General features: G+C 39.3%; 1 protein-coding gene across 5 annotated transcripts in view; it reads right to left on the bottom strand.

The window, feature by feature from the left end:
- Nucleotides 1-21,931, bottom strand: part of slmap (sarcolemma associated protein) — a 58,395-nt gene extending 36,464 nt beyond the window's left edge. For all 5 annotated transcript variants that reach the window (XM_022742010.1, XM_022742012.1, XM_022742011.1 and 2 more), the window contains exons 1-3: nt 20,161-21,931; nt 3,141-3,288; nt 1,669-1,741 (exon numbers count right to left, since the gene is read on the bottom strand). In XM_022742010.1, the coding sequence (XP_022597731.1) occupies nt 1,669-1,741; nt 3,141-3,288; nt 20,161-20,358 (419 nt within the window). In that variant the 5' untranslated portion in view covers nt 20,359-21,931. The remainder of the gene's footprint in view (nt 1-1,668; nt 1,742-3,140; nt 3,289-20,160) is intronic.
- Between the last annotated feature and the right edge of the window lie 4,630 nt (nt 21,932-26,561).

The raw sequence follows: 26,561 nt of genomic DNA, 5'->3' as shown, positions 1-26,561 counted from the left end.
GTGTTTACTCACACACGGGGGTTAACTGTATAAAGCCGTATTTGGCCAACGTCCAGATGGCTAACCTATCACCAGGAGCACAAACATTCTTCAGCTATTAATAAATCTGTCTAACCTAGCTTCACATCACTCTCCAGCTGAACTTTATTAGGAGACTGAGCTGCACAGGACTTAAATACCATGATAAGTAAATCTCTACTTGATTCATGAAAAATGTAATTTCACCAAAATTTGACCTGGTGGAGAAAGTAATATGTGGATTTGTGATGATGGGTGCATCACTAGTATGCGAGTCTAAACGTGGTGCAACTTCCTCTACACTGATCCAACTGGGCAAAATTTTATTCTTTAAGTTCATATTGAAAATAAAAATATCAATATCATCATATAAAAAAAATAATAAAATGCCGTATTTGAGCCAATATTATTTGTGCACTCCTGAGACATCAGTTTAGTAGAAGTCTTTGAATTTCCAATCTTTTGGGTAACTGTGAGGAAGACGCAATGCCGTGATAATGTGTTGGAGGTTTGAGTTAATCTAAGCTAGTAAGCGGACACTCTTCATCTAACCAGCTCACTGCTCACTCTTGCATGTTTTGGGGGCTCAGAGATAAGAATGGCGGGAAACCCTGAATTAGATTTTGGCCACAGCTCAGATTCAGCTAATTTCAAAACCAGAGACCCTCTGACAACGAGAGGCTTTCACTCAAGCATCATCAGATAGTTTCAGTGCTTGCTCCACTAAGCAACGTCTTTACAGAATGATTTCATGTATGATTCAACTCAGGTGAACTGCGTGTTTTTCCTGAAACATGTGAATGGAAATGAACTCTTCATCGGCCAACACGCGGACAGCTGGAGCAGAACAGACCCAAGGGACTGTTTCAGTCTGTATTCATACAGGTCAAGACACTCGTCTGCATTTTCCAGACTGAAAGCTGGACAGCAGGGCAGCAGAGGCACTGCCCACCATGGCACCGTGGCCCACACACACACCACCACAACACACACACAGGTTCTACATTGGTATCTACAGTACAATCACAAAACACACATACACACACACACACACAAACACTCACTCACATTGGACTCCCAGTACAGTAGAAGCTCCATGCTGGGTCAGCTGCTGTCTGCTACATCCCATTTAACTGTCCACACACACACACGTTTGTTGATCCTATAATATATGAGCATAATATCCTTCATTCTCAAACCCTCAGGCATGAGCAATGTAAACATCACACCATGACCTGACCAACATCAACAAACAGTTTTCAAATTATTATCAAAATGATCAAAAACAACAAACTCACACACACACCACACTCGCACACACTGACACACGCACCATTTCCCTCGCAGCATGTAACCCCATGGCTGCCTCATCAACAACTAGACTGACAATAATTACATTACTATGCAAGCAGAAATTTGGTGTGTGTGTGTGTGTGTGTGTGTGTGTGTGTGTGTGTGTTGTGTGTGTTGTGGTGTGTGTGTGTCTGTGTGTGAGAGCAGACAGACGGGCAGTAACGGCATCATTTACAGTAACTATAGAAACACTGAAACATCAATACCTGGTTCACTCTGTCAAATGATAAACAGGAAGGAGCAGTAATAAATCAGTCTCTCGCGATCTAACCACCAGTGTTAACTGAGAATGCTTACTCGCTTCGACGGCGTGCCTCCATCCCATCAGGTAGGAAGAGTTTGATTGTTGACACGATGCAGCCATGGGTGACTGGAAACACAAACAGACAACTACCATGTTAATGTCCACATCATGTCACGAGGAGTTTTATAATAAAGCCCTTCATCATCACTGAACATAGAGACCATGGAGAGAAGTCCTGAACAACACTATCAACAGTATCCCTGTTCACTGACTTGCTCATAGACACAGGAGGACACATGGACAGGAGGAGTCGGGGATCAAACCTCTTCACCCCGACGATCAATGGCCAACCTGCTTTACCACCTGAGCCATCCTCCCTCTCAGAATAGCCTCCCTGGTGCCACAACTACAAGCACATCTTGTTTTTGGCTGAGATAAAATCAAACATGATTTAAAACAGTGGTAGCGTCTGGGAGAGCTCACAATAGAGTTAAGGCTCATCTAACAACAGCTAAAACTGGTCATCTTTACATCAAAGATAATGATTTGGCAAACCATACTGCTGTGTGTTTACACTTGTTACTTTAATTCATTTGTAAATTTTCCAGGTATCCATTTTAGTTGGTTTATTTCCACACAGTGTAAAAAATCTATTAGTTACTCTCAAGAAACTTGCTTGAGTTATGTGTAATCCATTATCATTAAAGTTACTTCAGTATCAATTTTGGTCAGTTTTGTCAATTAATAGAAGAATAATTGGCAACTATTTTGATAATTGATACCAGCCTCTCAAATTAGAGAATTCTATTTGACATTTTATAGATTAAACAATTAATTGAAAAAATACTCCACAGATGAATCAATAATGAAAATAATCATAGCCCTAGTTGTAATGCAATTAAAGTCCAAATTGATGTGAAAGGTCTGCACTGCATGGCGTCACAAAATTATGGTATTGTTTATATAAATTAAAGCAGATCTATATTCATTATGATGGATAGCACAACTTAAGCACATTTGAAGTGCATCTCAATTCATTTTCATACTGTTAATGAATGGAAACCAATGGTTCCTCTGAGAAATTCAGCTACATTTATTATATTATATCTAATGTACTTTTGTTTATTTCTATTTATTATTTCCATTCCATGGTCTTTTTGAAACAGTGATGTTCACACATGAACGTCTCATAGCAGCCTCCTGTGAATGAGGTCCACTGCAGGTTGAATGCGTCTCCAGTATGTAAGTGATATTAGTGGAGCTGAAAGTTTGACCTCAATATCTGCTCTCCTCTGTGTGTATGTACATTATGTAGTCTATGACCTATGAAACAATCCCTGTGGTACCTTAAGGGTTAGTCGAGTGTAATTATTTCAGGGTTGTATGAGTGCATTATCAGCTACAAGGCTGGTAGAGGAGGGAAAACCCTTTTTACGTTCTACCTAACCACAACCATCTTTCTTTGATTCTTTCCATTCTGCATCTGCGTCCATGTGTGTAAACATATTATCGTTTGTGTGCGTACCTTTGCGTGTGTTCTCAGTGACGTCGACACCAAACTGAATGATGTCTCCGGAGAGGACCTCGCAGGGTGGACTCTCCTCCGAGCCGCGACTCAACCTCTGGCTGTTGATGAACGTCCCATTGCTGCTTTTAGTGTCCTGCAGGTAGAACTGACACACAAAAACAAATCCCGTGAGAATCATCTTGAGAAATCGAGACAAAAATGTCACAAAAACAACTGTCAATAGCAATTTTCAAACTCTATAGATCATACTAGTGTTTATGCCATGTGACAGCAGCCAAGAGCTGTCATGCCCAGAATGTCACCATCAGCCTGCAGGAAGGAGATGATACACCCTATGATGTAATAATAACAATGGCTTTTCATGATATATTATCATACTAATGACAAGTTAGTTTTTGAGAGGTGTGATGCACTCAGCTGTACACAGGTTAGGGTTTGAAATATAACACTAAACACAAAGTTTTGAACCAAAGTTTTGGACAAACAGAGATTTTGACCTGATAATGGTGCTAGATGAAACATCAGGTGTCAAGTCAGTCGGCTTCATCCGAGGACCATGAATGTCTGTGTAAAACTTCATGGCAAAGCATCTGGTAGTTGCTGAGCTATTCCACTATAGACCAAAGTGGTGGACGGTCTGACCTATATTGCCATCCTAGCAGCCACACTGCAAAACAAGCTAAAAAAACCCCATTATATTGGTGTTCATCGGGTCTGACATAAAGGGTCTTAGATGACCCAATACATAGGCCAAAATATTTTTTCTCCCTGCCTCCTTTCTGTGCCACAGACAACACATTTATTAGTGCATCTACCCCTGAACCTCTGGGTTTGTTCCATAGTCTTTAAATAGCCATAGCCTTTCCAGATTCTAGTAATAACTGACTTTTCGATCTATCCTGTCAGAAGTCATCCTGTCAAAACATGTTTAATAATTGCACAATATGAAGAAGTTGCTTTGATTTTTGTTTTCATTGTACTACTGCTCTTGGCCGCCAGTAAAACTGGCAACATGCTACCTTACAACTATCCAGCTCTATTAACATATCCAGGGATACACAGTAAATAAAGATGTTTTTGGATGATTTTGATTTTTTTTTTTTTAAGTTTCTTGTTCCTCAAATCAAGGGGTTGTCACACCTTCTTAAACATGAACTTCAATTACTTTTCAAGGACTTTCCAGGCCCAATTCCCTCAAATTCAAAGACCCAGCACAGCATAGTTTGAAACACAGATGAAGGTTAAAACAATAAAACACTTCTCACTTGTGCTGTGTTACAGTGATGACAGACAATGTGGTCTCTTGCCTTCTCTAACACAGCAGAGCAAAACAATATCTCGTATAAGTTGAGCAACAAAGACAGAGACTTATTTATCAGCTGAAGAGCTGAGAGACAGCAGGAGACACATGCAGACAGCAGCATGTAGCGTACTGAACAAATATCAAATGAAGTTTGATTTCTATTTTTGCACAAAATATATAAAACCAAGCACTTTCAATGACCCATGTCAATTTATGTCTATTTACAAAAAAAACTTTCAAGGCGTTTTTTTTTTTTTTCAAAGACCCGTGGGAACCCTGCATTCACAATGAACTCATCACTACTCTCCTGTCATCAGTACTTAGGGCTGCATGACTGTTCATCATTTAGTCCCGAGGCTACGCTGTAGTTCCACAGCAAAGAGAGATACACAATGAGAGTGGCAACACAGCGAGGTTACACATCATTTAAAGTCACTTAGACACACTCACACAGCATGAACCCTTGAGAATGACGACAACAACCACAACCATAAAACACTAACATCACAAAAACCACATCAACTTTGTTTCATTCACTTATTCAGAAAACACAGACACACAAACAAACAAGCACACACACCAGACAGGAAACTGAACATACACATACATTGATCAAAGAAAAGTGTACAAACACGAGGATTAAACATATAAACACGAACCTGACATACAAACACACATAGATCTGATGCAATAAAAATTACAACAAACACACACACACACACACACACACACAGAGTTAGCGTTAGCCTGAGGCCTGTCTGCCTGTCGTTCCAGGAGTTTCACTCATCAGCTCTTAGCTCTCCGTCATGACTGAAAACCACTGTCGATCTACCAGAGACACACAGACTGAAAACTGAGGAGAGGAAGGAGGGACAGAAGGAGGGAAATGCAAAAAAGAAAAAGAGAGAGAGAGAGAGAGAGAGAGAAAGAGAGAGAGAGAGCGAGAGAGAGAAAGAGACAACACTGAGTAGTTCACTTCTCCGTTTATCCGACTGCAGTGTGCTACAAAAAGCTACCAATTCACAGCTCATGATAGCTATATTCACACACACACACACACACTCACACACACACACACACACACACACACACACACACACACACACACACACACACACACCCTGTCCCCATGGTAACCTAGAGGCAGGGAGGGAGGGACCTAACTATAGAGCTTTTCACCCAGCAACAACACACACACTATGCGTCATATACCTCACATATGGCTCTCACACACTCACCTATGTGTCTCACACATACATACACAGAAGACATGACATCATCGACCTGTGAGCAGCAGACGGCTGGTTCAGTCTCAGTCCAGTGAAAGTCGTCAGTCTGTCATTTCTCACATTTGACATGTGGACACTCACAGCATCATGAGCAACATTATCACTACGGATGGGTCCTATAACCGGTTCCATTTTGGATCTGGTTGGCAGTAAAATACCCAGACTCCATTATTAAACCTTCATTCATGTTTTCTGTGCATTTATGTTTATCTATTTCTGTTATATCTCTTCTACCTCTCTCTGACACTACAGGCATTGGTTTAAAAAACATAAACAAAGGACTGATGTCATATACAAACAAATGATAATTCAGCTGTTAACAACAAACATGGCAGAGGGGCTCAAATGTTCGAAAATCAATGAAACAAAGGCAAAAACGGCAAAATATCCAGGAGGATCCTCACGACAAGCGGGGGAACAACAAGTCCTTTGTTTAAATATCTATCATTCTATCTCCAGCATGTTAAAAATGTTAAAATAAGAACACCATTTTCCCTCGCAGCCAAAAGGAAAGATGAGTCAGGACTGGGTTAATGAATGTCACAGAGCAAAGATAAAATATGTGGTGAAAGCCACACAACCCTTCAGGACAATAGAGTCTGTGTGGTTTCTATTAGTGTCAGTGTCATGCCTGTCTGGTAACTGGTCCATGAATTACAAATAAAATTACCAATTGTGTTATCAAAGAGATCAGAAGAAGGTAGAGTCTTGAATATCAAGTTTTATCTTTTGTAATACAAAACAGTTGAAATTGGTTTCTTACTTATCAGATTTCTGATAACTACTCCGTATGGGTCAATAAGGGATTTGAAATGATTCTGATTCAACAAGTGGATTTGGAACTGGATTCAGTCAAATGCTAATGAGCCACATCCCTACCTGGCACAGTAGGTGCAGGCCTCTTATTAGCTCTAGATAACTTCAGATAATGAATACATGGTATGCCAACTGTGGATTTTGCCACTCCCCCAGTTACTAGGAGTTAGGTTACGCGAGTCTGATCTTGTCACATTCTTAGGGCTGAAACTGTTTCCTTAATTGAAAAATCTCTTAATTAGTCCATTGGTTAATAAAATGTCAGAAAATAGTGGAAAATCTCTCATATCTGTGTTTCTGTCTCACCATTCATTTAAGTGTTTATCTGCTTCAGCCATTAGTGATTAATCTCTATCCTCATTAACAATTATTCAAAAAGCACCTACTGTCTAGACAACCATTGGTTTTTTATTAATTCAGGATGGATGAAAACCAAAATGTTTAAGTTACATTATCCTTACATGGCAATGTGTATTAATTTTTAAAGACTGCTGGTGAGTCTGGAAGCTTTTTGCATTAAAAAGGCTCTGAAAATAATTGAGGAACAGGGAGATAATTTTTTTAGTCCCAACATTGTCACACAAATGCACCACTTTTCAAACCAATCTAGACTTTCGACAGATTTTCAGCACCACCAGAATTCCTGCGCCACTTCCACCCACTAACAGAACATTTCTCAGGGAAACACTGCATCCCTTTATCCCTCTGTCCTCCTCCTCCCTTTCTCTTTCTCTCTCTCTCTCCTCCCTCTCCTCCCTCATTAGTGTCAGCCAAATGAATGCCATGTAATTGTGTTTGGATTTTAATTTGCCCTCAGCCTCCAAAAACAGTGGAAACCATCAGTGGGCCGTCAACAGGCACGACAACCACTTAACCAGTCAGCAGGTCAACACATGACACCAGTTTGGTTGGACGCTACACACACACACACATAAACACTCAGATGTGTTAACAGATAGTAGCAGTCAGCTGACAGATAAACTCCAGGCCTGTATTTATCAAGTCACTCAGAATCACTCGTAGGAGTCCCACCGAAAGTTTGACGACTAAAAATACTTCCACCTCAGAGATTATTTCTCTAGTGTCCAACATTTACTCTGCAAGAAGAAGTAAGTCTCCTTTAAGAAAAAACTCATTATTTTACTACAGACAGATCTAAATTAAATGAATGAAGGAACACAATTTTTTTCTCATGTTCTTTAAAATGAGAACAGTCCACTTCAACCTGGCGTAGGATCTTCTACTGTCCAGCCAGTATCCTTCTTTTTATTCATGATAAATTTAAATGAGTTAAATGTGAATGTAACTTGGTGACAGTAATAATAATGGCAATGTTTTAGTGCTGCTGATGATCCGCTCTCATGGTCTACATCCATGCATCCGGTGCACCGGGTCATTTAGCCCGATGTTAAGGATCATGCATTACTGACCATTTACATGTGTTGATATTATGCTTTTGATTTAGTAGCAACATAGTGACCTTAGAATTATGAGATGCTAAGTAACATTTTTGTTGAAAATTAGTTATTCACATACTACTGTACTTTGAAAAGTTATTAACATTTTGTATAAGTTCATTTTAGGTTCATCTACTACTGATCCTATCCTAACTTTATAAAAAAAAAAATAAAAAAAACTGTCACTTGACTGGTCTGTGCAAAATCTGACTTTATGAAAACCTTACAACTGATGATTTTATTAGACACCCCTGCACTCTAAAGAAACACTGGTATAAGTAGTTACTAATAAAGTGCGGAAAAATACAAAATTCAAGTACTATGAGCCTTCAGAGGTGTGAGTCTGACAGTATCTTCCGATGTTACCATCTTTCTGGTACAAAATGGCCTCGTTATGTTACCATTCCCTCACCACAAGTCCAGTGGTGAGGTTGCAGATTGCAACCAACTGAAAACCTCTACCCTCACTCCTCTCTTTCCATGCCTGTAGGAGAACCAGCGGGAGCCTTGAGGTAATGTAAAGATGTAAAAGGCCCTCTCTCTAATCTCAACAAGCCAGTGTTGGGCTTGTCCACTCTGGGCTACTGTAGAAATGGTGGTGCAATGTGGCCAGCTCTGTGGAAGAGGACCCGCCCCCTATGTAGATATGAGGGGCTCATTCTAAGCTAATGCAAAACATAATTATGAGTATTATATTCCATTTCTGCCAATAGATCCCCCTAAATCCTTTAAGCTCAAATAAGCTTAACCCTTCACTTATACTGGAAGCATGATAGGAAGGCGTCTTTTAATGGCCAGTATGAACAATAACAATAATTACAGCAAGAAAAAAATATTTCAAAGTGCATGCAGGCATACATGCTTCATTTTATGTGTGTTTATGTTATGTTGTTTGTACACATTAAATTACTTGAAATTGAAACAATATGTAAATCTGAAATAGCCTACATGGTCACAATAATATACATATAACAAGAGAGCAGCAGAAGGGATAGCAGGAATTAGGGAACACAGTAAATATGTTTGTGCAAACTGCATTACAACTACAACAAGAAACTGTAGGCAAAGTACTGATGTAGTGCAGACATAATGTACTACAGTGCAATGCCAATATAACTTATGTCTGTACAGAACAAAGAGCAAATAAGCATCAAAATTAGAATTTATACCCCAGAGATAAAGTAGAAAGTTAAATGGCAAACAAAGAAAAAGCCATGAAATTTGTGTTAATAATTATTGACAGTACAAGTACGAAAAGGGATCCTTTGTGGGGCTGGATGTCAAAGGATTGGTCACACCACAGGACTGGAACTGAGGCGTGAGACTATTTTTTGTTATTGAATGAATCGGTCACGCTGAAGAAGGCGAGTCATGACTGGGGTGGTAATCTGTTATATTACCACTAGAATGAGGGACAGCAGTATTGTTGAGCCATAGAAAGAAAAACACAATGGCAATGAATGGATATTGGCTTTCAAAAGTTTCATAATGACCGTTGAAACTAGGGATGTCTCGACCAAGCTTTTTTGGCCCTGGTCCCGAATCAAGTCCTTTAATACTGGGCATCTGCTGATACAGAGTCCAGTCTGATACTTAAGGTGCATTTCCACAGTCAGAAACTTTCACCCAGGAAACTAGAAGCTTTGAAGGAACCGGAGGAATCAGTGTCTAAATAAACTTCCAGGGAGACAGTTTTACCCCAAGAAAAGTCCATTGTGTGGTAGCTTCTGAAGGGAGCTTGCAGCTCTGAATGTTGCTAATACATAAAGTATGCTGGTGTTTTCAGCAGTTTTGATAGCAGTTGTACAGATAGTAGTACAGAGGGATATGACATGCAACAAAGGTCCCCCAGGTTAGGACTCAAACAGTGGATGGTTTACCTTTATATTGGTAGCACCTTTATATTTACATTGAAATAATAGCCGTAACCTACTCAATGTTACACGCCCCGGTTTTTCACGAGCTATATGATGCAAATAATGAAAGGTTCTGGCTCAGAAATATAAAATTTATAATTACTGGTATGATATAAATGAAAGATTAAATGGGAAAATGCAGCTACAGAAATGCTCAGTCCATTACGATTATAAAGAGTGGAGTTTCTTCCCTCACAAATCATTTTTGGCCTAGCACAGACACCAGCTTGCAGAGAGCACACAAGCCAGACAACAGACAAGTTTCTTTTTGGCCAGCCTTCCAGTTACTCACAGAATTAACATTAATTAGCAATAGCTGAATGTACACTGCTCTTTAATAATAATTTGCATTGGAGCTTAGCAAATCCACCCAAATAATTTTTCATTTACACACTGTAATTTGCAGCTAAATGCTCAGAATGCAGAGCCCACTGGTGTAAAGTAGAGCAGCTGAGCAGGAAAACACAGCAGAATAAAGACAGTCTTGGATTTTGATCAGGACATCTAGTTCAAACATAGTGGAACAATTTTTGGACAGTACTACAGTGCTCGCATGACATTTTGTAACTTCCACACAAACCAGCCAGAGCAAGAAGTTTTGTGGTGAAAGAACTGTTTAGTGCAACTTGCCAGTGACAGATTTAGTACAACTTGCCATTAGCCGTCTTGTTCTCTCATGCTAAGTGAGATTCTTATTCAAAGTTAACTTGGAGTCGTTTTAAACATGTAAAACTGGCAGAGCATTTATAGGTTACAGTGCGTGTCTGAAAGAGGCTGTAGATGGAGAGAGCGGGAGAGTTAGTTGATCCCAGTGTGTCGGTGCAGAGAGCCAGCTGACTGAAGCCTGGACTCCTTCCACCATTTCCAAAAGAGGCGGTTTGCTGCTACTGGCAAACAGAAAGAGGGTTTTATCAGTCAGCATGTGACAATATTCCTGCAGAGTGTGTGTTTCCTTGATAGGTGAGTATTAGTGTCTGAGTGTTTCGGGTACAGATTTTAGCTTCCTATTTTCAGCTTTGTCTCTGTAGTGGTCTACAGAGGGCTGATTAATCATTTAAGTAATGAATAAAACAAAAATGTCAAATATTTTCTGAATATAGCTACTCAAATATCAGGATTTACTTTCCCTGCTTATAACATTGTAAAGAAAAAGAGAGTCAGATGGTAGTTACATTTTGGATTGTTAGATGGACAAAACTGGACATCTGAAGGGATCATATCAGAGTATTTTTCAAAATTATACATCTACATTTTTTTATTTTTGACTCAATGCAAGACAGCCGAGTCTCTCCTGTGTCAAAAATCTCAATTGTTTTTAAAATCAAGTAGCTAACATACAGTGTTTTCTAGTTCTTCTTAGTATCCAGAGTCTTATGTTCAAATAAGATAATGTCACTTTACCCATTAAATGGCTTTATCATTTAATGGTATTTGTTTCAGTTACATTTTTATGATACTCTATATGCAATGAAGACAAGTTTGCAGCAATAGTCAAGAAAAATCAATTACTTAATACACTGAGGTGTCATTTCATAAATATTAAATCATGTTTTAATAAATGATGCAGATGTTTGAGTCGCCTCACAGTTTAATTTGTTGAAAAAATTCTCATTGGATGTAACTTCAACAGAGGACTTCTGAAACTGCTGCAGTGTCTGGACAGGTGAGTTTGCTGTAACTGAGTTAACCTCAACCTAAACCACATCAGGATTTAGCATCATGTGTTCTGGTGGCTGGTGGTGACTTCTAACAATATGCTCATGTTTGAGGAAGTGTTGAAGAGCTGGAGACTCAGCATGAGTTGTTTCACCAGACAATAGAACCCCAACTGGTTCATCCCTCATCTCGAGTTTATTCTGGTCAAAGTGAACAGCTAGCATGTTAATTTGTATGGCTTGGTGATGCCAATCTTCCAAACACTAAAGTATTCACAAGATAGTTTCACTATTTTTGAAGCCAAAAAGATTTGTATATATAGAGCTCTGCATACTGCTGGGTGTAGAATAGAGTGATACAACAGATATATAATTAGTAAATGGGATTTCACACCCCTGCATTCTAAAGAAACATTCCTTCTCACAGCTTGCATCATGTATGAACAAGTTAGAAAACCTGACCCAGCATGTTCAGGTATCAAGTTCAAGATAGTAAAACTTAGTGCCATTATGTCACAACCAACCTTGATCAGTGCATCATTTCATGCTGCATTTATTGGTTGGTTAGTAGATGTAGGCTGTAGCAGAAGCTATCATAAATTTCTGACATTGTCTGAAATGAATTCTGTCCCAGAATGTGACAATAACCATCATTGAACCTCTCTCACATAGACCACAGAGCTACGACCAAACATATCGCAGCCCATTATCACAGTGTATACCCGCCAACATAGGATGAAAAGTGGGAGGAAGACAAGTGTGTAACTAACTAATAGGAAAACCCTGACCTTCAATACACTGTGATGGCTCATCTAAATGGTGCCTAAACCTTTTGCATAATACTGATTATATCTTTAACTCAAGTACTGATATCTCAACCTCAAAAATCTGCTCCAATTCTTTGCCTTCTGTCCTCCATAGCGCTGGGTCATGAACCACAATACTGTTGACCTCACTACAAGTCAGAGGAAACAGGACATTTAGCAAAAGAACATATGCAAAACACATGTAAAACAAACATATGTAAATTGGTTGTCTGTGCTAGTTTCACAACTGTAATAAATGTCACTTCCAGTTCCAATGGTCCATCATGGCGTCCTGCTGCAGTGTCTGGATGCAGTATTCCTATCACTGAATACAAACGTGCACAATGCCAAAGCTGAGTATGCCAGGGTTCATTGCCTGCCAACAGTGTCTTATTCCTTCACACTCACACACTCAGATATAAAGAGAGTTATAGAGCTGTGTCCAGTTTGTGTAACAGCGTTCCTGTGCTGTGTTGGTATTCAAACTAAGGCCATTACCATGCTGTGGAATAGTGACACCAGAAAACAGCTCTGCTCTGCTGTCAGCACTGCTCTCCGCCAGCAGCCTGGTTGACTGACTGATTAGCTCTCTGCTCGTCTTTATCACAAACCAACTACCCAACTGTGCACAAACAGACTAAAAAGGCTGGTGAATGATGCTGTATTAAAACAGCGCCCTTGTTAAGTGATCAACTGGCTGGTTCCTTGAATGTGCAGTGTGGGTTGGGATGGCAGTGTATTTTCAACACATTTCAACTGTCTGTGTTTTCATGTATGCTATAATTATTCAGAGATTTTGGCCTTGAGTCAATGCCAAAAACATGGTAACACCTGGATCTGAGAGCTGCGCAAATCACAATTCTAGTCATGCAGCTATAACCTCATCCATTCATTCTCCTTAATTTTATGCTCAATGACTGACACTGACTGTTAGGGGGCGCTCACAGTTCAGCAGTCACTAAAGGTAAGGAGTGGAGAATCTGTTCTCCATTTCAGAGTATATCTAGCCCCACCTGAGGCCTAGAGCATTCTAATGACACATCTACTGTCGGGAGTGAGTGTTTGTATGTTCTCATAACCTAAAAACAAAACTGACAATAACAATCTTTCACCCAGCCTGAACATCTATACAATGAGACGTCCTGGTAAAAAAACAGTGCTGTTGTGACAAGATTGTAACACCCAGGTCTAATGAACACACAAATTGCCCAGTAAGGCCTTAAATCTACTTACTGACCTAGAACTTCAACTCTATTGCCATTGTACAGAAGCCAACAATGTGCAAATAAAAAGCAGGTAGGATTAAGTACTACAGAAAAAGTTATGCAATATTTTACAATAGGTACAGTGTGTATGTACAGTTGTGCAATGTAGTTAACTGTTTATATGCAGAGGTGAATGGCTGGAGTATGGGGAACAGAGAGTGCTTACATATATAGTCATATGTACAGCAGTGATCTGAACAGTGGGGGTGGAGTGGTTCAGTCTGTGCAAAATTAAAAAGCGGTGCTAATTTGCACTGTAACGTTATTGTATAGCCATACTACTACATAAGTGAGGCTATAAAGTGCATTACACACAAGGAACTGAAATTGTTATATAAAATAGACAACACTTAGATTCACGTATTCTTGCCAAGTTTTTCCTGAGGGCGGCACAAGAGCGAAGGACGTTATTACCAAAATCTGTGGGTTTATCCTCCAAAGATCAAATGTAAGCATACACAGAGACTGTCTGAAAATGTGAGCTGTTATCCCCATTTTCAATTGATATCACGTCTTCCCCGCTCTGTAACGGCCAGCTTTTCACTCTGCCTTCCAGTGTGGATGGATCAGGTATAAACACTTTTGATTTATAACTGGGGTCGTCTTACAAACCAGCTCTAACAGACCATAAATCAGCCATTAGTCAACATGATGACATGCTAAATATTAGCAACATCAACACATGTTAGCATCACCGAAACCTACCCCCCCCCCAGCTTGAATCACACACAAACGTCTTTCCCACTTCCTTTAGTTTTCATTAGCTTGATGAACTTTTATTTAGTTTGTAAGCCCATGATTTGACAGTTTGGAAAGCTATGATATCACAGTTTTACTTACAGTGCACTTATTCCCATCAATGGAATTACAGCCTCTGTGATGGATATTTTAAGTAGACAGGTTCGGTCTTAGCAGGAGTTTATGTTCTCATTATAAGTTTTCATTTTATTTTATTTAAAAAAGGTTTGAAATTAGCAACAGTCCGAGAGCTAAATACAGTACATAACTGACCATGGAACCTTTATGAAGTAAAAAAAAAAACTAAATAAAAAAAAAAAAGGAAAAGTTTTATTTTTATCTGGCAAGAGGCATATTCCCTAAGTGAAGGCCAGTACAAGCTTCTACTTGCTAACTGGAATTTACACCTGTTTAAGTCATGAAGTTTCAAGCTGATAAGGCTTTTAAATCATACGTTCATAGTACGATTACAGTCTGGGCTTCCCCAGCATTCTTTCACTTCTCAGAGAGCTGACCAAACATGATGCTGGCCTGAAGAGAAATGCTGCAGTTCTTGATGTGAGATATTGCATTGAAGCACATACTGTAGGCCGCCAGCAGGGAAACATGCCGGACAAGAGAGGACAAATTTAGCTGCAACACACCAGCGCTGATGCAGCAGTATGAACACATGCTAGCACAATACTAACAGAAAAAATGCAAGAAGCTGGACAATTACAACATTTCACCTCCCAACTAGCAGCTCTTAACCAGCTGGTATAAAAAACTCATCAGTCACATGCTTCACCAAAATCAGAATTTGAGTAGCAGCTAAAATTAACTGATACTCTATTTACTTTTCCATGTTCAGCATCAGGGCTGTGACTGTATGCGGAGTTACCAGACGTAGTTCTGACATGTTACAACTATGCCCGCTAGAGGGATAAACCTGGTCTGATCCGGTCAACTGGCACGTGTTGAGGTTCAGTGTACGCTCACTGGATGAATGAATGACTGGCTGGATAACTCTAAGTGATACAGCTGTATTACAGAGATCTCCACTGAGTCCTAAATCTGGTTTAATCTGCTACGTATCTGCCTGAGCACACTACCAACTGACTGACAGACTTCTGAGTAGCTTACTGACAGGCTGGTTGGTTTAATGACAGTTAATGACAGGAACACAACCGCCCTGTCTCGGCTCTAAGGATGCTTCTTGGATAGCAATTCTCGGTGGGAAGTTGTAATACTATCATAATAGGCTACTTTCACATCACACAAGTTGACTGGTCATAACAAGAAAAGCACAGGTGTCACATTAATGATGGCTCGATTCAGTTAAGTCCCCCAATGATTCATGCACTCATGGCCTTGGAACTGCTAAAACCTACATGAAATGCAATCTTTATCAATTTTATTAAATCAACCTGTTGTTTTCCTACAAGTACAAGTCAAAATCAAAACGATTTATAAGAGCTGGACAGTACTACTGCCATTACTGCACTGACAGCAAACATACACTCCTAAGTATTAAGTCTGGTGTCACTCTACAGTTTTTTTACTGTCAAAAAATCCATGAAAAGACCAAAACCAACAACATGCTGTTTCTCAATACTTCTCAACAGTTCACAAATATGTCGTTTCATGTTTTAAAAAGTCTTAGTAATTTCTTAAAGCAGCTGACCGTATAGTTTGTAGCAAACATTGCTCAAACGGGAGGCAACAGTGCATTTGTTAGGGACTATTTTCAGCAGGGTATTAATACACATTTGGTGCTCTAGTGTGTATTTCCAGCAGCAGGATGGTGTATGTGGAATTGAGTCAAAATAACCTACAGTGTGTGTGTGTGTGTGTGTGTGTGTGTGTGTGTGTGTGTGTGTTCATGGTAATGAAGGAGCATGTCACCCAGTGCATCAGTGTGGCTCTTTTGTCAGTGCTACTGACAGTCTGTACCATAAAAGTACTGAAATTCAACACCCAGCCCTAATTATGATCAGGCAGGATGTGTGTGTGTGTCTGCCGCAACAGTGAGGGAGAAGTACTTTGCATCCAACATCTCCACATTCAGAATGTTATCCAAACCAAACTCAGGGGCGTTAAGAAACAGTTTACGTCCAACATTGGCAACATTTTGGGCCCCTAGCACGGTTGTATAGTTTTTTATATTGTTTTCATGGAATGTAAACAAGCTTCGGCTGTTCTTGATGTATGGTGGCTGTAGTTGCTGCAGTAATGATAAATAGAAAGCACTATAAATTGAAAATATGTAGTGATGGAGTCTCGTATCATATCATATACACAATGTAATCACAACATCGTTAATCATATTTCACAAGTTACTGAGGAAGGAAGAAGAAAGCAACTGTAAATGACACAGCACTGACATCTCATCTCACTGTTGGGGTATTTTACTGAGTAACTGTCTGACTGATCCCCTGGTTGGACTGATGGCTGTCTGACTGGCTGGTCTCTCAGCTCCTTTAGCACCGAGGTTCCCAAACTGAGATCCCAGGACCTCCAGGGTTAAGAGACAAGCAGCTGGGTCTGATCTGACCTTCCTGTGATGGCTGCTGCTTAAATAAGAACACACTTAATTATTTTCTCTCAAAGACCCCTCTAGATATTCATCCCAACAGCTGTGCTCATGTCAATTAGTACATCCCTCCTTCACAGTAGTCAGTGTCAAGGCAACAGTCCTAGCAGGAGGCCATGACATCAGATGGCTACAGTGCATAACATGTAATTACAGTGTTACAGGTCTCAATCCTTAATCACATTTCAGTCTGGCTGCAAAACAATAAAACTGACCAAATGTAAAAGCCATGATGTCACCGTGTTGTGATTTTTCCAGCAGCTCCAGTGGAGTCAGAGAAATGAACAAGTTTCAGTGATCTAAAACACAAGATCCATCAGTCCCTCAGAAGCAAAGAGTGAGGCGTCCTTGTCTCTCTCTTCCAGTCTCAAAGTAGAAGTAGACCCTGCTCTGATGTACAGAATGATAACATCAATAATAAAGCAATCTGCTGGATCACTGAGCCGACTGATTGGTTCATCAATCACAGGATGCAACCAATCACACCTGTTCCTCTCTGGTGCAAGCTTATCCCACAAAGACAAGATGGAGGGGCAAACTGCTGAGCATCAAAGCCGCCAGAATGACAAAGTGTCAATATGTGCTGTATTTTACAACAGCTTACAATGACATTTTACCATTTTCTACTTGTGGTTCCTGAGTTGTATTCCAATCACACGCTCTCAAGCACAATGCAGAACAGTATAGATGAAAGCAACAAACTTGCATCAAACCATTTCAAAATCATACTGTAAAGTGAAACTGTTGGCTGGTTTTGAACAAAAGTAAACTACAGACTCATGTGACAAACATCTTACTGCAAGAGGAACCTACAGTTATGAGGTATTGGTTATGCAACCCAGGTCTATGTGCTTAATTCCTGTGTGTGCGTGTGCGTGTGTGTGTGTGTGTGTGTGTGCGTGTGTGTGTGCGTGTAAAAGTGAACACTGAGGCATTGCCTTTTCACAGTGTAGCCATAATTTCCAACATTTCAATGCAGTATATTTTGTATTTGTGGTATTGTTATGTTATTTGTACTAACCCTGTTTCGCACTCACATTCCTGGGTAAATACACGTATGATAAAAATTTTGTTTTTATCATTATTCTGTACATTAAAATTACCTTGGAGTTTTCTATGAGTAAATTTCTTCTGTCACATCTATTTGCCAACAAACTGTCTACACTGATGCCAAGTCACACCATTAAGCCACTATCAATACATATACACAATACACTAACAAAATTATCGGTCTAAAGTCTTGTGTCCCACTTAAAGATTGACTTAAGTTTCTAGCAAGAAAATTGAATGTTTTTCCCCTTTGGAAACATGCCCACCTTGTGAAGCGTTTCACATCTTAAAAGCGTCTTTATCCAGAAAACAGACATTCTTAAGTTCTCTTGCATTTAGGAAAATAGAGTGCCTATTGTAATTCATTCCACACTGTTGAAGTCTTTCTTATACCATTGGGCTACTTCAGCACTGCAAATTACTTAGACCCAGTCAGTGACAAGGTTTGTTATACTGAGAGGTAATTGACTGTGTTAATCAGCTCAAAAGAGTACCAGCACAGCCTTTTTCTGAGCTGTGAAAACCTCTGGTGATTAATCAATAACAAAAATTATTGATCCTCTGTTCAATGCATTTCAAAACACTGGCGAATTACAAGTGCCAATAAATCAGTGTATGTTGGTGTGTGCATGTTGGTCAATCCATGTGTGTCCATTTATCCCTGAAGAGGAGGAAAGGATGACGCTACTGGTGTCGTTATAAATAGCTTTTGCTGTGTGCACACACACAAACACACACAGGGTATTTCAAAGTCCCTGCATGCCACATAGCTGGGTAATCCCGTGGCTGTCTCAGCTTGTTCAACCTGTTCTACGGAGAAACTACAGACGCACTGAAGCCACACAATGACAGATGCTACAACGCACAGATTTGATCCGTCTGATCTCAGACCTTTGGTTTCCCAGACAAGAATTAAGACTAGTCCTAGACTCAACTAAGGATATTCCTCAATGGACTTCTGCACTGAATTTTGTTTAGTCCGGGACTAAGTTTAACTCCTGTCTGGAAAATGAGCTCTGCAGCTCTTCTGACAAAATCATGAAATATACAAACAAGGAAATGCAGTTTTGTGTTCAACACTCACACCTTTCATAATGATAGAAATTACTTAGATATGTCACAAGGCTTTTCTCTATTTGTTATGGTTTGATTTGTTGTTTTAGTGCATGACAGTTTTACTTTTAATGTTCCCCAAAAGCACATCTTTGTTATTTGTGAAAATAAATGGTGGAGATGAAGAAGACCTGTTTTATAAATCAGGGCAAATAACAAAATAAGACATTGTATTTGAAACAAGATAAGCAAATGTGCAATGACAAAATTAAAGTTAATCTTTGTCGAATGGATCTCTGTCTTTAAAATTTGTGAAAATTTCCATAACAGACAACTCTAATTCGATTTTGAAGAGCTCATATTATGACATACATCCTCAGTTTCACAGTTGTTAAAGTAGAGTGTAAACAGAAAACAAGAGTTAAGATTACAACCTAAACAGGTTCTGAAGGACTCCAGGTACAGAAAGTTCCAGTTTACCCTGCCATGGTTGAGAAGAGCTAAGTATTTGTAGTATTTCATTCATTCAGCCATAGTTTGGATACAGAAGTCATATGACTTACATGTAGCTTGTTAATTATACAGGGTTTGGTAGACCGTCTGCAACTAGATAAATATTTTGGCAGAGGGTGCAACATAAAGCAAGAACTGATCCAGACTTCACTTTGTTCTGCTCTTTTTCAGCTTCCCTAGGTTGAGGAACAGCATCTGCATCTTTCTATCCATAGTCCCTTGAGTTTTGGGAACATTTCCTGTCCTTAACTGGGATTACGTGCTACTTTCCAAGTACAGCGTTGGATATGTCTACAACTCCAACACTCCAGAGTTTGACAGTTACCTCTAAACATGCATAATGTGAACGTGCCCTTAAACTAACTGAATTTGTTCAGGTCTGAGCAGAGTTCACACACGGGAGAAAAACCTGCTCCAGATTGTTATCATGTAAAAGAGCGTGTGTATTTGTGACAGCACTGGTAACAGGTAAACATCCAACCAGGTAGATTTCCACCCCATGCATCTGAAATCCTGGAGGTAAGCCAATTCCGTGGGGAAACGACAGTAATCAAAATCACATTGTCATCATCATCTTCTCTTACCTTGCCAGTCTTGTGGTCGAACCAAACCAGGGCATGATTCCTGGACAGAACCTTGCAGTCAAAGGTGGCATTGTTCTGGGCCGGGCGACACCGAGCCACCGACCTGCCAATCTTGACTGGCTCATCCAGGTACACATGCCGCTCCTGGAATGGATGCGAGTTGGGTCGGCAGGCGAACACAGCCAGCGCTGAAGGCATTGATTTTGGCTTGAGAGTATTACTCCAACCAGACACGAGGGACAAGTTTTCTTGATCCAGAGTGGCAGCCTTCTATTGCAATCCCCAATGAATAACCTACAATATATGTGGCCTGTATGTAGGCAGAATTGTTCGTCCTTTGAGCTTTTAGGCACTAACTTATAAACATTGTCCACTGTACACAGCCCGGGCTGTACCGCTTTCCCACTTTGTTTCAACAAGACTCTCCTGTGTTTGAAAAAAATGAAAATAAAAAACAAACCAACAGGTATAAAAAAGACAAGACATTCCCTTCACTGACTGTCCACCAAAGCTACATAACGAAACCTATATCTGACAGCAGGCACTATGTACAGACCAGGGTGCCATGTGTCAAGACATACATGACTGAGTATAGCACTGACAGTCTGGCAAACAGCCTTTCACGTCCATCAAACTCTTCCAGCACTGAAGTAGGTGAGGGAAGCCAGTCAGCCACTGCAGACTTGATCTTTAGTCCCCCAAGACTGCAAGAGCTCACGTCAATAATTGTGACTGTTGATCAAGTGCCTTGTCAGTTCAGGAAACTATTTGATGTCTATCAGGATCAGTTAACTAAATTATAGCGCGCTCTCTAGCTGGGTTAAGTCTTGTCTTGCAGCAAGCTAACAACAGGCACACTCAACGATGTGCTACACGCCAGTCGGTTTACACACGTTTGGCGTTCAGTAATGTGTCATCTGTAATCTTTTTTGTCATTTACAGCTTGTCATAATCTGAGTGACCTTGTTGCCCTGATACAGGGAACCTTAGCTAGCTACCTAACGTTACCACTCCCTCCAGAGTACACCTATAAGATTGCTAACGACACCTAGCAAGACTGAATACCAAAACACCCTGAGTTGTAATACATTAACGGTCAATTAAAGGTCCGCCAACTAAAGCAGTTCAGTGCCCACTCTTCGTCTGAATTAGTTAGTGCAGAGGTTTCAAACACTCAGCCGGGATGAACCGGGGATTAGCTGGTCTTCTTGTGCAACTAAAATGCTAATTGGCTAGCTCGCTAGTGGACAGGCGAAGCGCTAACTGTCGGCCAACGTTTTCTGGCGTTGTACCAGCAAGCTAGGCTAGGCTAGGCTAGGCTAGTGAGTGCTGACAAACTTATCATCTAGGTCCTCAAATGTTTTCTCCCCACCCTTCTCGACCAGTTCGCTTACCGAGTGGGGGCGAAATGCCATCCCTGTCTCCTGGAGCAAATAAAGCAACAAGCTAGCCAGTGGTTTGGCTACTACGGAGCCCTGCAAGCGACTGTTAGCATGAAGGGGTTTGCTGCCGAACAGCTAACCGGCTAACTGACAGTCAGGGCAGAAACAGACGCGGAAAAATCAGGGGAGTTTCTTGACTGCGGCTCCTCACGCATCACACCAGCCCGATTATCATCCAGGAAAAAGCTCTGTACAAGCCACACGTTGCGCTGTCGTCGTCTATCTCAGTCCAGGTAGTGTTTGCTGTGGCGGTTTTGAGTTATAGCCGTCGCCTTCCTACAGTTTTCTGGAAGGAATCTAGAAGAAGTTGTCCTCCTCCGCAAGTCCCAGCCGCCATACTGTAACTAGAGAGCAGACAGGCGTGGTGCGTTCACGGCCCCAGTCACATCAACTCTATTTACCGCTCACAACATTAAAGCGGCTGACTCTGAAAACTAATCTTAATTTTTGATTAAAATATGTACAGTTAATTTCGGCTTTTTGACGAATGAAAACGTTTTTGAATAATAATAACGATAGTGACGTAAACTGTCGTAAAAATAACTGGCAACAATTTTGATAACTGATTAATAGTTTAAGTAAACTCAGCATCCTTGGGTTTTTGACTGTTGGTCGGGGAAAAAAAAGGCAATTTGAATATTACTTGAGGTTCAGGGAATAATGAGGACATTTCCCACTATTTTCTGATATTTTTTAGACTAAACAATCAGTAAATTATTAAAGAAAATAATTCCTCATGATTTAGAATAATGCATAATGAAAATAATTTTTGCTTGCAGCCTAGCAGTACTCTTACAAACAGCCAAAATATAAAGCAAGGAAGGTCTTAAACTAGATTTTAACATAGGGCCTCCGACCACGACAAGATTACAAGATGGAGAGTGGAATTGGATGGATATAATGTACTTCAGTGGTGCAAATTTTTTAACAAATTTTCAGTTCATCAAATTGTGTAAAACCAAATGGTATGGCGTAAACTCCTGTGTGTCTGCCCGAGGGTCCATGCAATACAATTAATATAGTAACTGAAAATGTAGCAGATTTTGGTCTATAGTCAACAATATATATAATGGCCAATAGGCCTGTATCATGGGCAACCAGTAACAGTAAATTATGCACACTTTAGCTTTTCTTAGAGCAACAAAAAATGTAAAGTTTGTATTTCAATGTATAATTGGATATATTACAAATGTCAAAGCAGTGCAATATTACAGAAACATTACTGTGATTTTTCAAAATAAACAAAAGTAGGCTAAATGATACAATCACAAAAAAAGATTATTATTTATTTACTCCCAGCCTAAACCAGACTGGTGTGATGACAGAGTGAAGATTCCTCCACAGTATGACAATAAAAGAACACTTTTTATCCTGTATTTTTTAGCTGTATGGTATAAAGTCATAATTCCAAACACATATACAGTAAAAAAAAAAAAAAAAAAAGCTAATAAAAACCTAACAACAAACCAACAAAAACATATTGGTTTTTCCATTGGGATACAACAATCCTGTGATTTTGATTATTGTTGGGTTTAAAAGAAAAGGGCATTTGGGGAGTTGGGGCTCCTTAGCCTTAAACTCAGCAAGTATGTTTAAACTGGTTTTCTATCAGCTACCTGTTGTTTTACATTACCTTTCAGTAGACCACATTCTTAAAACCACCAATGTAACTTTTCAGTATCACTTGCAGTATATTGAACACAGAATGAGAATCAGTTCCATCATAAGGTTTTTATCCAGGTGACTTGATTTAAAGACTGGTACAGCAGGGTGGTGTGGGGTGACATGGGAGGGGTTCAAATTCTGCTTATGACTCCAGAAACGTCCCTGCTGTGTTCTGGTGAACTGACAGCTGAGACCAAATCAATGCTGGATGAGACAATAGAATAGTTAAGTAGGAGAGGATAAAACACCACAAGGCATTAGTGCTGCTCATTTTGTTTAATTTGGTCATCACTTAACAGGAGAAATGACAAAAAAAAAACATTCATAATTTAAAGTCAGTGTTCGCAGTTTTGTCTGTCTATGCAAAGTGTTCTCAGCCTTTGTGCCTATCAGGTGTCTGAACAATCCAAAAATATGTGGTAAGATTTTGAAATGAATAAAAAATAAGGATTGTGGCCTTAAGTAGCTGAACTGTGACCAATCTATTAAACTGTGGAAGGGATAAAAAGTTATCTCAAAGTTTTATTATACATTGATAGATAGCTACATTTGAAAGAACTGACCCTTATGTTAAAGGTTTTTCACAAAATGGAGTTTTAAGTCTCAGATGGTTGCTATAGCGCCCCCATTTGGAAAACTGATCACATAGTTTGGATGAGACTGGATCACATTAGATTAGGTAAATATAGCTTTAAAAATAAATAAAGTTTTTATAGTATTATTTACACCTGTACATTTGTACAAATCATACAATTTATTTGATTTTTAACTGGAACTCACTGGCATATAATCACCATTTATTTAGTCCCGTAAACACAACACTTACTATGAAAACTGAAATGTTTGTATATAAATGTGTGTAGTCCTGTTAGAGGTCTTGGCAGGTCTGAGAAACCTGAAGGTTGATGCGGGATTCATTTCAGGATCAGACTGATTATCAGTCTGTTCCAAATATACCAGAGTGTAGGACAAGACAAGGACTAAGGGACTAACACAGACTGTCAACATCAACCACCGAGCTGTAAACTACACCAGACCTGTACAGTGTTATGATATGTTGGTTGTCTTTGTTCCAGAATCAGAAAGTCTCTCAACTTTACTGTAACCTATAGTCCTGGTCTTGGTCTTGGTCATGGTCATGGTAGATCTTGGTGCTAGTCCCTGCAGTCCTGCCCAGCCCTCCTGCAGATTCAACTAGGGACCAGCTGTCACTGCACTAACAGTCTGACTATTATTTGAGATTTAACAGCATCTTACTGTGTTTAGCTTCTTAGCCCAGTTTGACCCTGTTAACACTTTTCAGTCATTTTATAAATGCTGCGGTTTGTTCAATGTTATTTTGTTTGCTGATCTTACTGTTGCTATTTATCTCAGCTTCATATGAAACACTTTGTAACATTACTTTTGAGTGCATCATCAATTTTATTAGTTCAGCAATAAAGGTATTTTGCATTTTAAAGTTTAATGATGCAAAAACCAGTTATGTCTTATTGAATACTGCATTTGATCTAATATATATTTTAACTATTAAGGGGAAAGTCTGACTTTTTTCAGCTGCAACTAATTCATTTCCACATTAAAGCTAATTAGACAACTGTGAAACTCCAGCTGAAGATCATGTGATATGATCTAATTCTCATTTGTTCATCAATTTGGTTGTTTATCGGTTTAGTATGTGATTATTTCTGCACAAAATATTTTATTTATATATGTGTTTTTACTCTATGTAAAATATTACTGTCATTTGTATAATTTCTTCTATAATTAAATACTGTTTATCTCATCATATCATAGGACCAGGGTATAAAAAACAACAATAACTATAAACATCTAAAGATAATGTATCAGTTAGTTCAGTTTAGTAGTAGTTAGTATTATATTTAATTTTATATCATTCTAATACAGTATTAGTCATTTTGCATACTATTGTTACATTTATGGTAAACAGATCTGATTGATTTGTGCACTCAGACGATGAAAGCATTGTTTCTCTTCTATCTGCTTACCTATAGTTAGATGGATTTGTGTCACAACTTGGGCCAACAGTGGGTGTCCCCCTTCCATCTGTGAGCACCCCCTCTCTGTTAAATCCATCTGCTTTCTCAGTGATGGAGCTATTAAAGGATTTAGATAAAGCTGATTTACTGCCTTGCTCCTGACTCAAACTCAGAGTCGGGCTGAATAAGTAATTCCCTCAGTGATGTTAGTTTTACCCGGAGTTCAGGATGTGAAGGGGAACAGATCCAGCAAGATGGACTGATGTTGCTTCCAGAAGCAGGTGCAAATATGAATAACTTTGAAAATTACAAGTATTTGGGCCCAAACAGTCTGTGACAAAACACAAGGTTACTTTACAATGAATATATTTTAACTTCTAATTGTTGTTTATAGTTCTGATGAAATGTAGTTGGACCAAAACAAGACAAAACAGAAGAAAAAAATCTTAAATCAAGGTCAACCTACTACCTCTTTTCAGTGCTCTCAACTATATCTAACAGGCTTCTTCAGTGGATGGGGATTGAGCAAAGGAGATAAATTTTTACTTAAGAAGTCAAAATTGTCATTCACTAAGCATATAGCAGGCGCATGTTTTGTTAATTTTTGAATTTTGACTTAAGCTTTTGGCTACTATCTTAAAACCAGCACTATGTACCTAATAATTTTGATCAAGAAAGCCAAATCTACTATCTCAACATTTTGACTGCATATCTCATTATTTTTTATCAAGAAAGCCAACATTTTGATTTACTAGCTCGAAACTCCTTAAATATCTCACAATTCTAAATATTATGGCTTCATATGTCAGTATCTTGTTTAAATAAGTCAAAATTATGGTTTCTATAATTTTGAATGAAAGTGTCAACATTTTGATGTCTAGTCTCATAATGTTAATTTGAGAGTAGGAAATTTTTACTCATAATTTTTAACCTAAGTCAAACGTTTGACTTAGTTGCCTATATATTAATTAGTAAGTACAGTAAAAGTAAACAATGCGACTAAGTATATCACAATTTTAACTTCCCATGAGTATTTTCTTTCTTTATTATTTTTGTTAACACTTTAGAACTTTTCCTCAGTCTGTCGTAGGCTATGGAGGTCTATTTTCATCTAAATACAACGGTGCTAGGGACGTTCTTACGTGATGACGTTCCATGTTCATCATCACGACGTACGTACGCTCCTGTTGCTATGCTAATTGCTAGCAGAGTGGCTACTGTCTGTACCGCTGCTTCTGTTGTTGTGACCGAAGGGGACACTAACTAGAAATAATTGTAAACTTATTTAGAAAACAGT

This window comes from Seriola dumerili, unplaced genomic scaffold (assembly GCF_002260705.1).
Source record: "Seriola dumerili isolate Sdu_G_001 unplaced genomic scaffold, Sdu_1.0 BDQW01000066.1, whole genome shotgun sequence".
In the NCBI taxonomy this organism is placed as follows: domain Eukaryota; kingdom Metazoa; phylum Chordata; class Actinopteri; order Carangiformes; family Carangidae; genus Seriola; species Seriola dumerili.
This window is presented reverse-complemented; position numbering and strand designations above follow the sequence as displayed.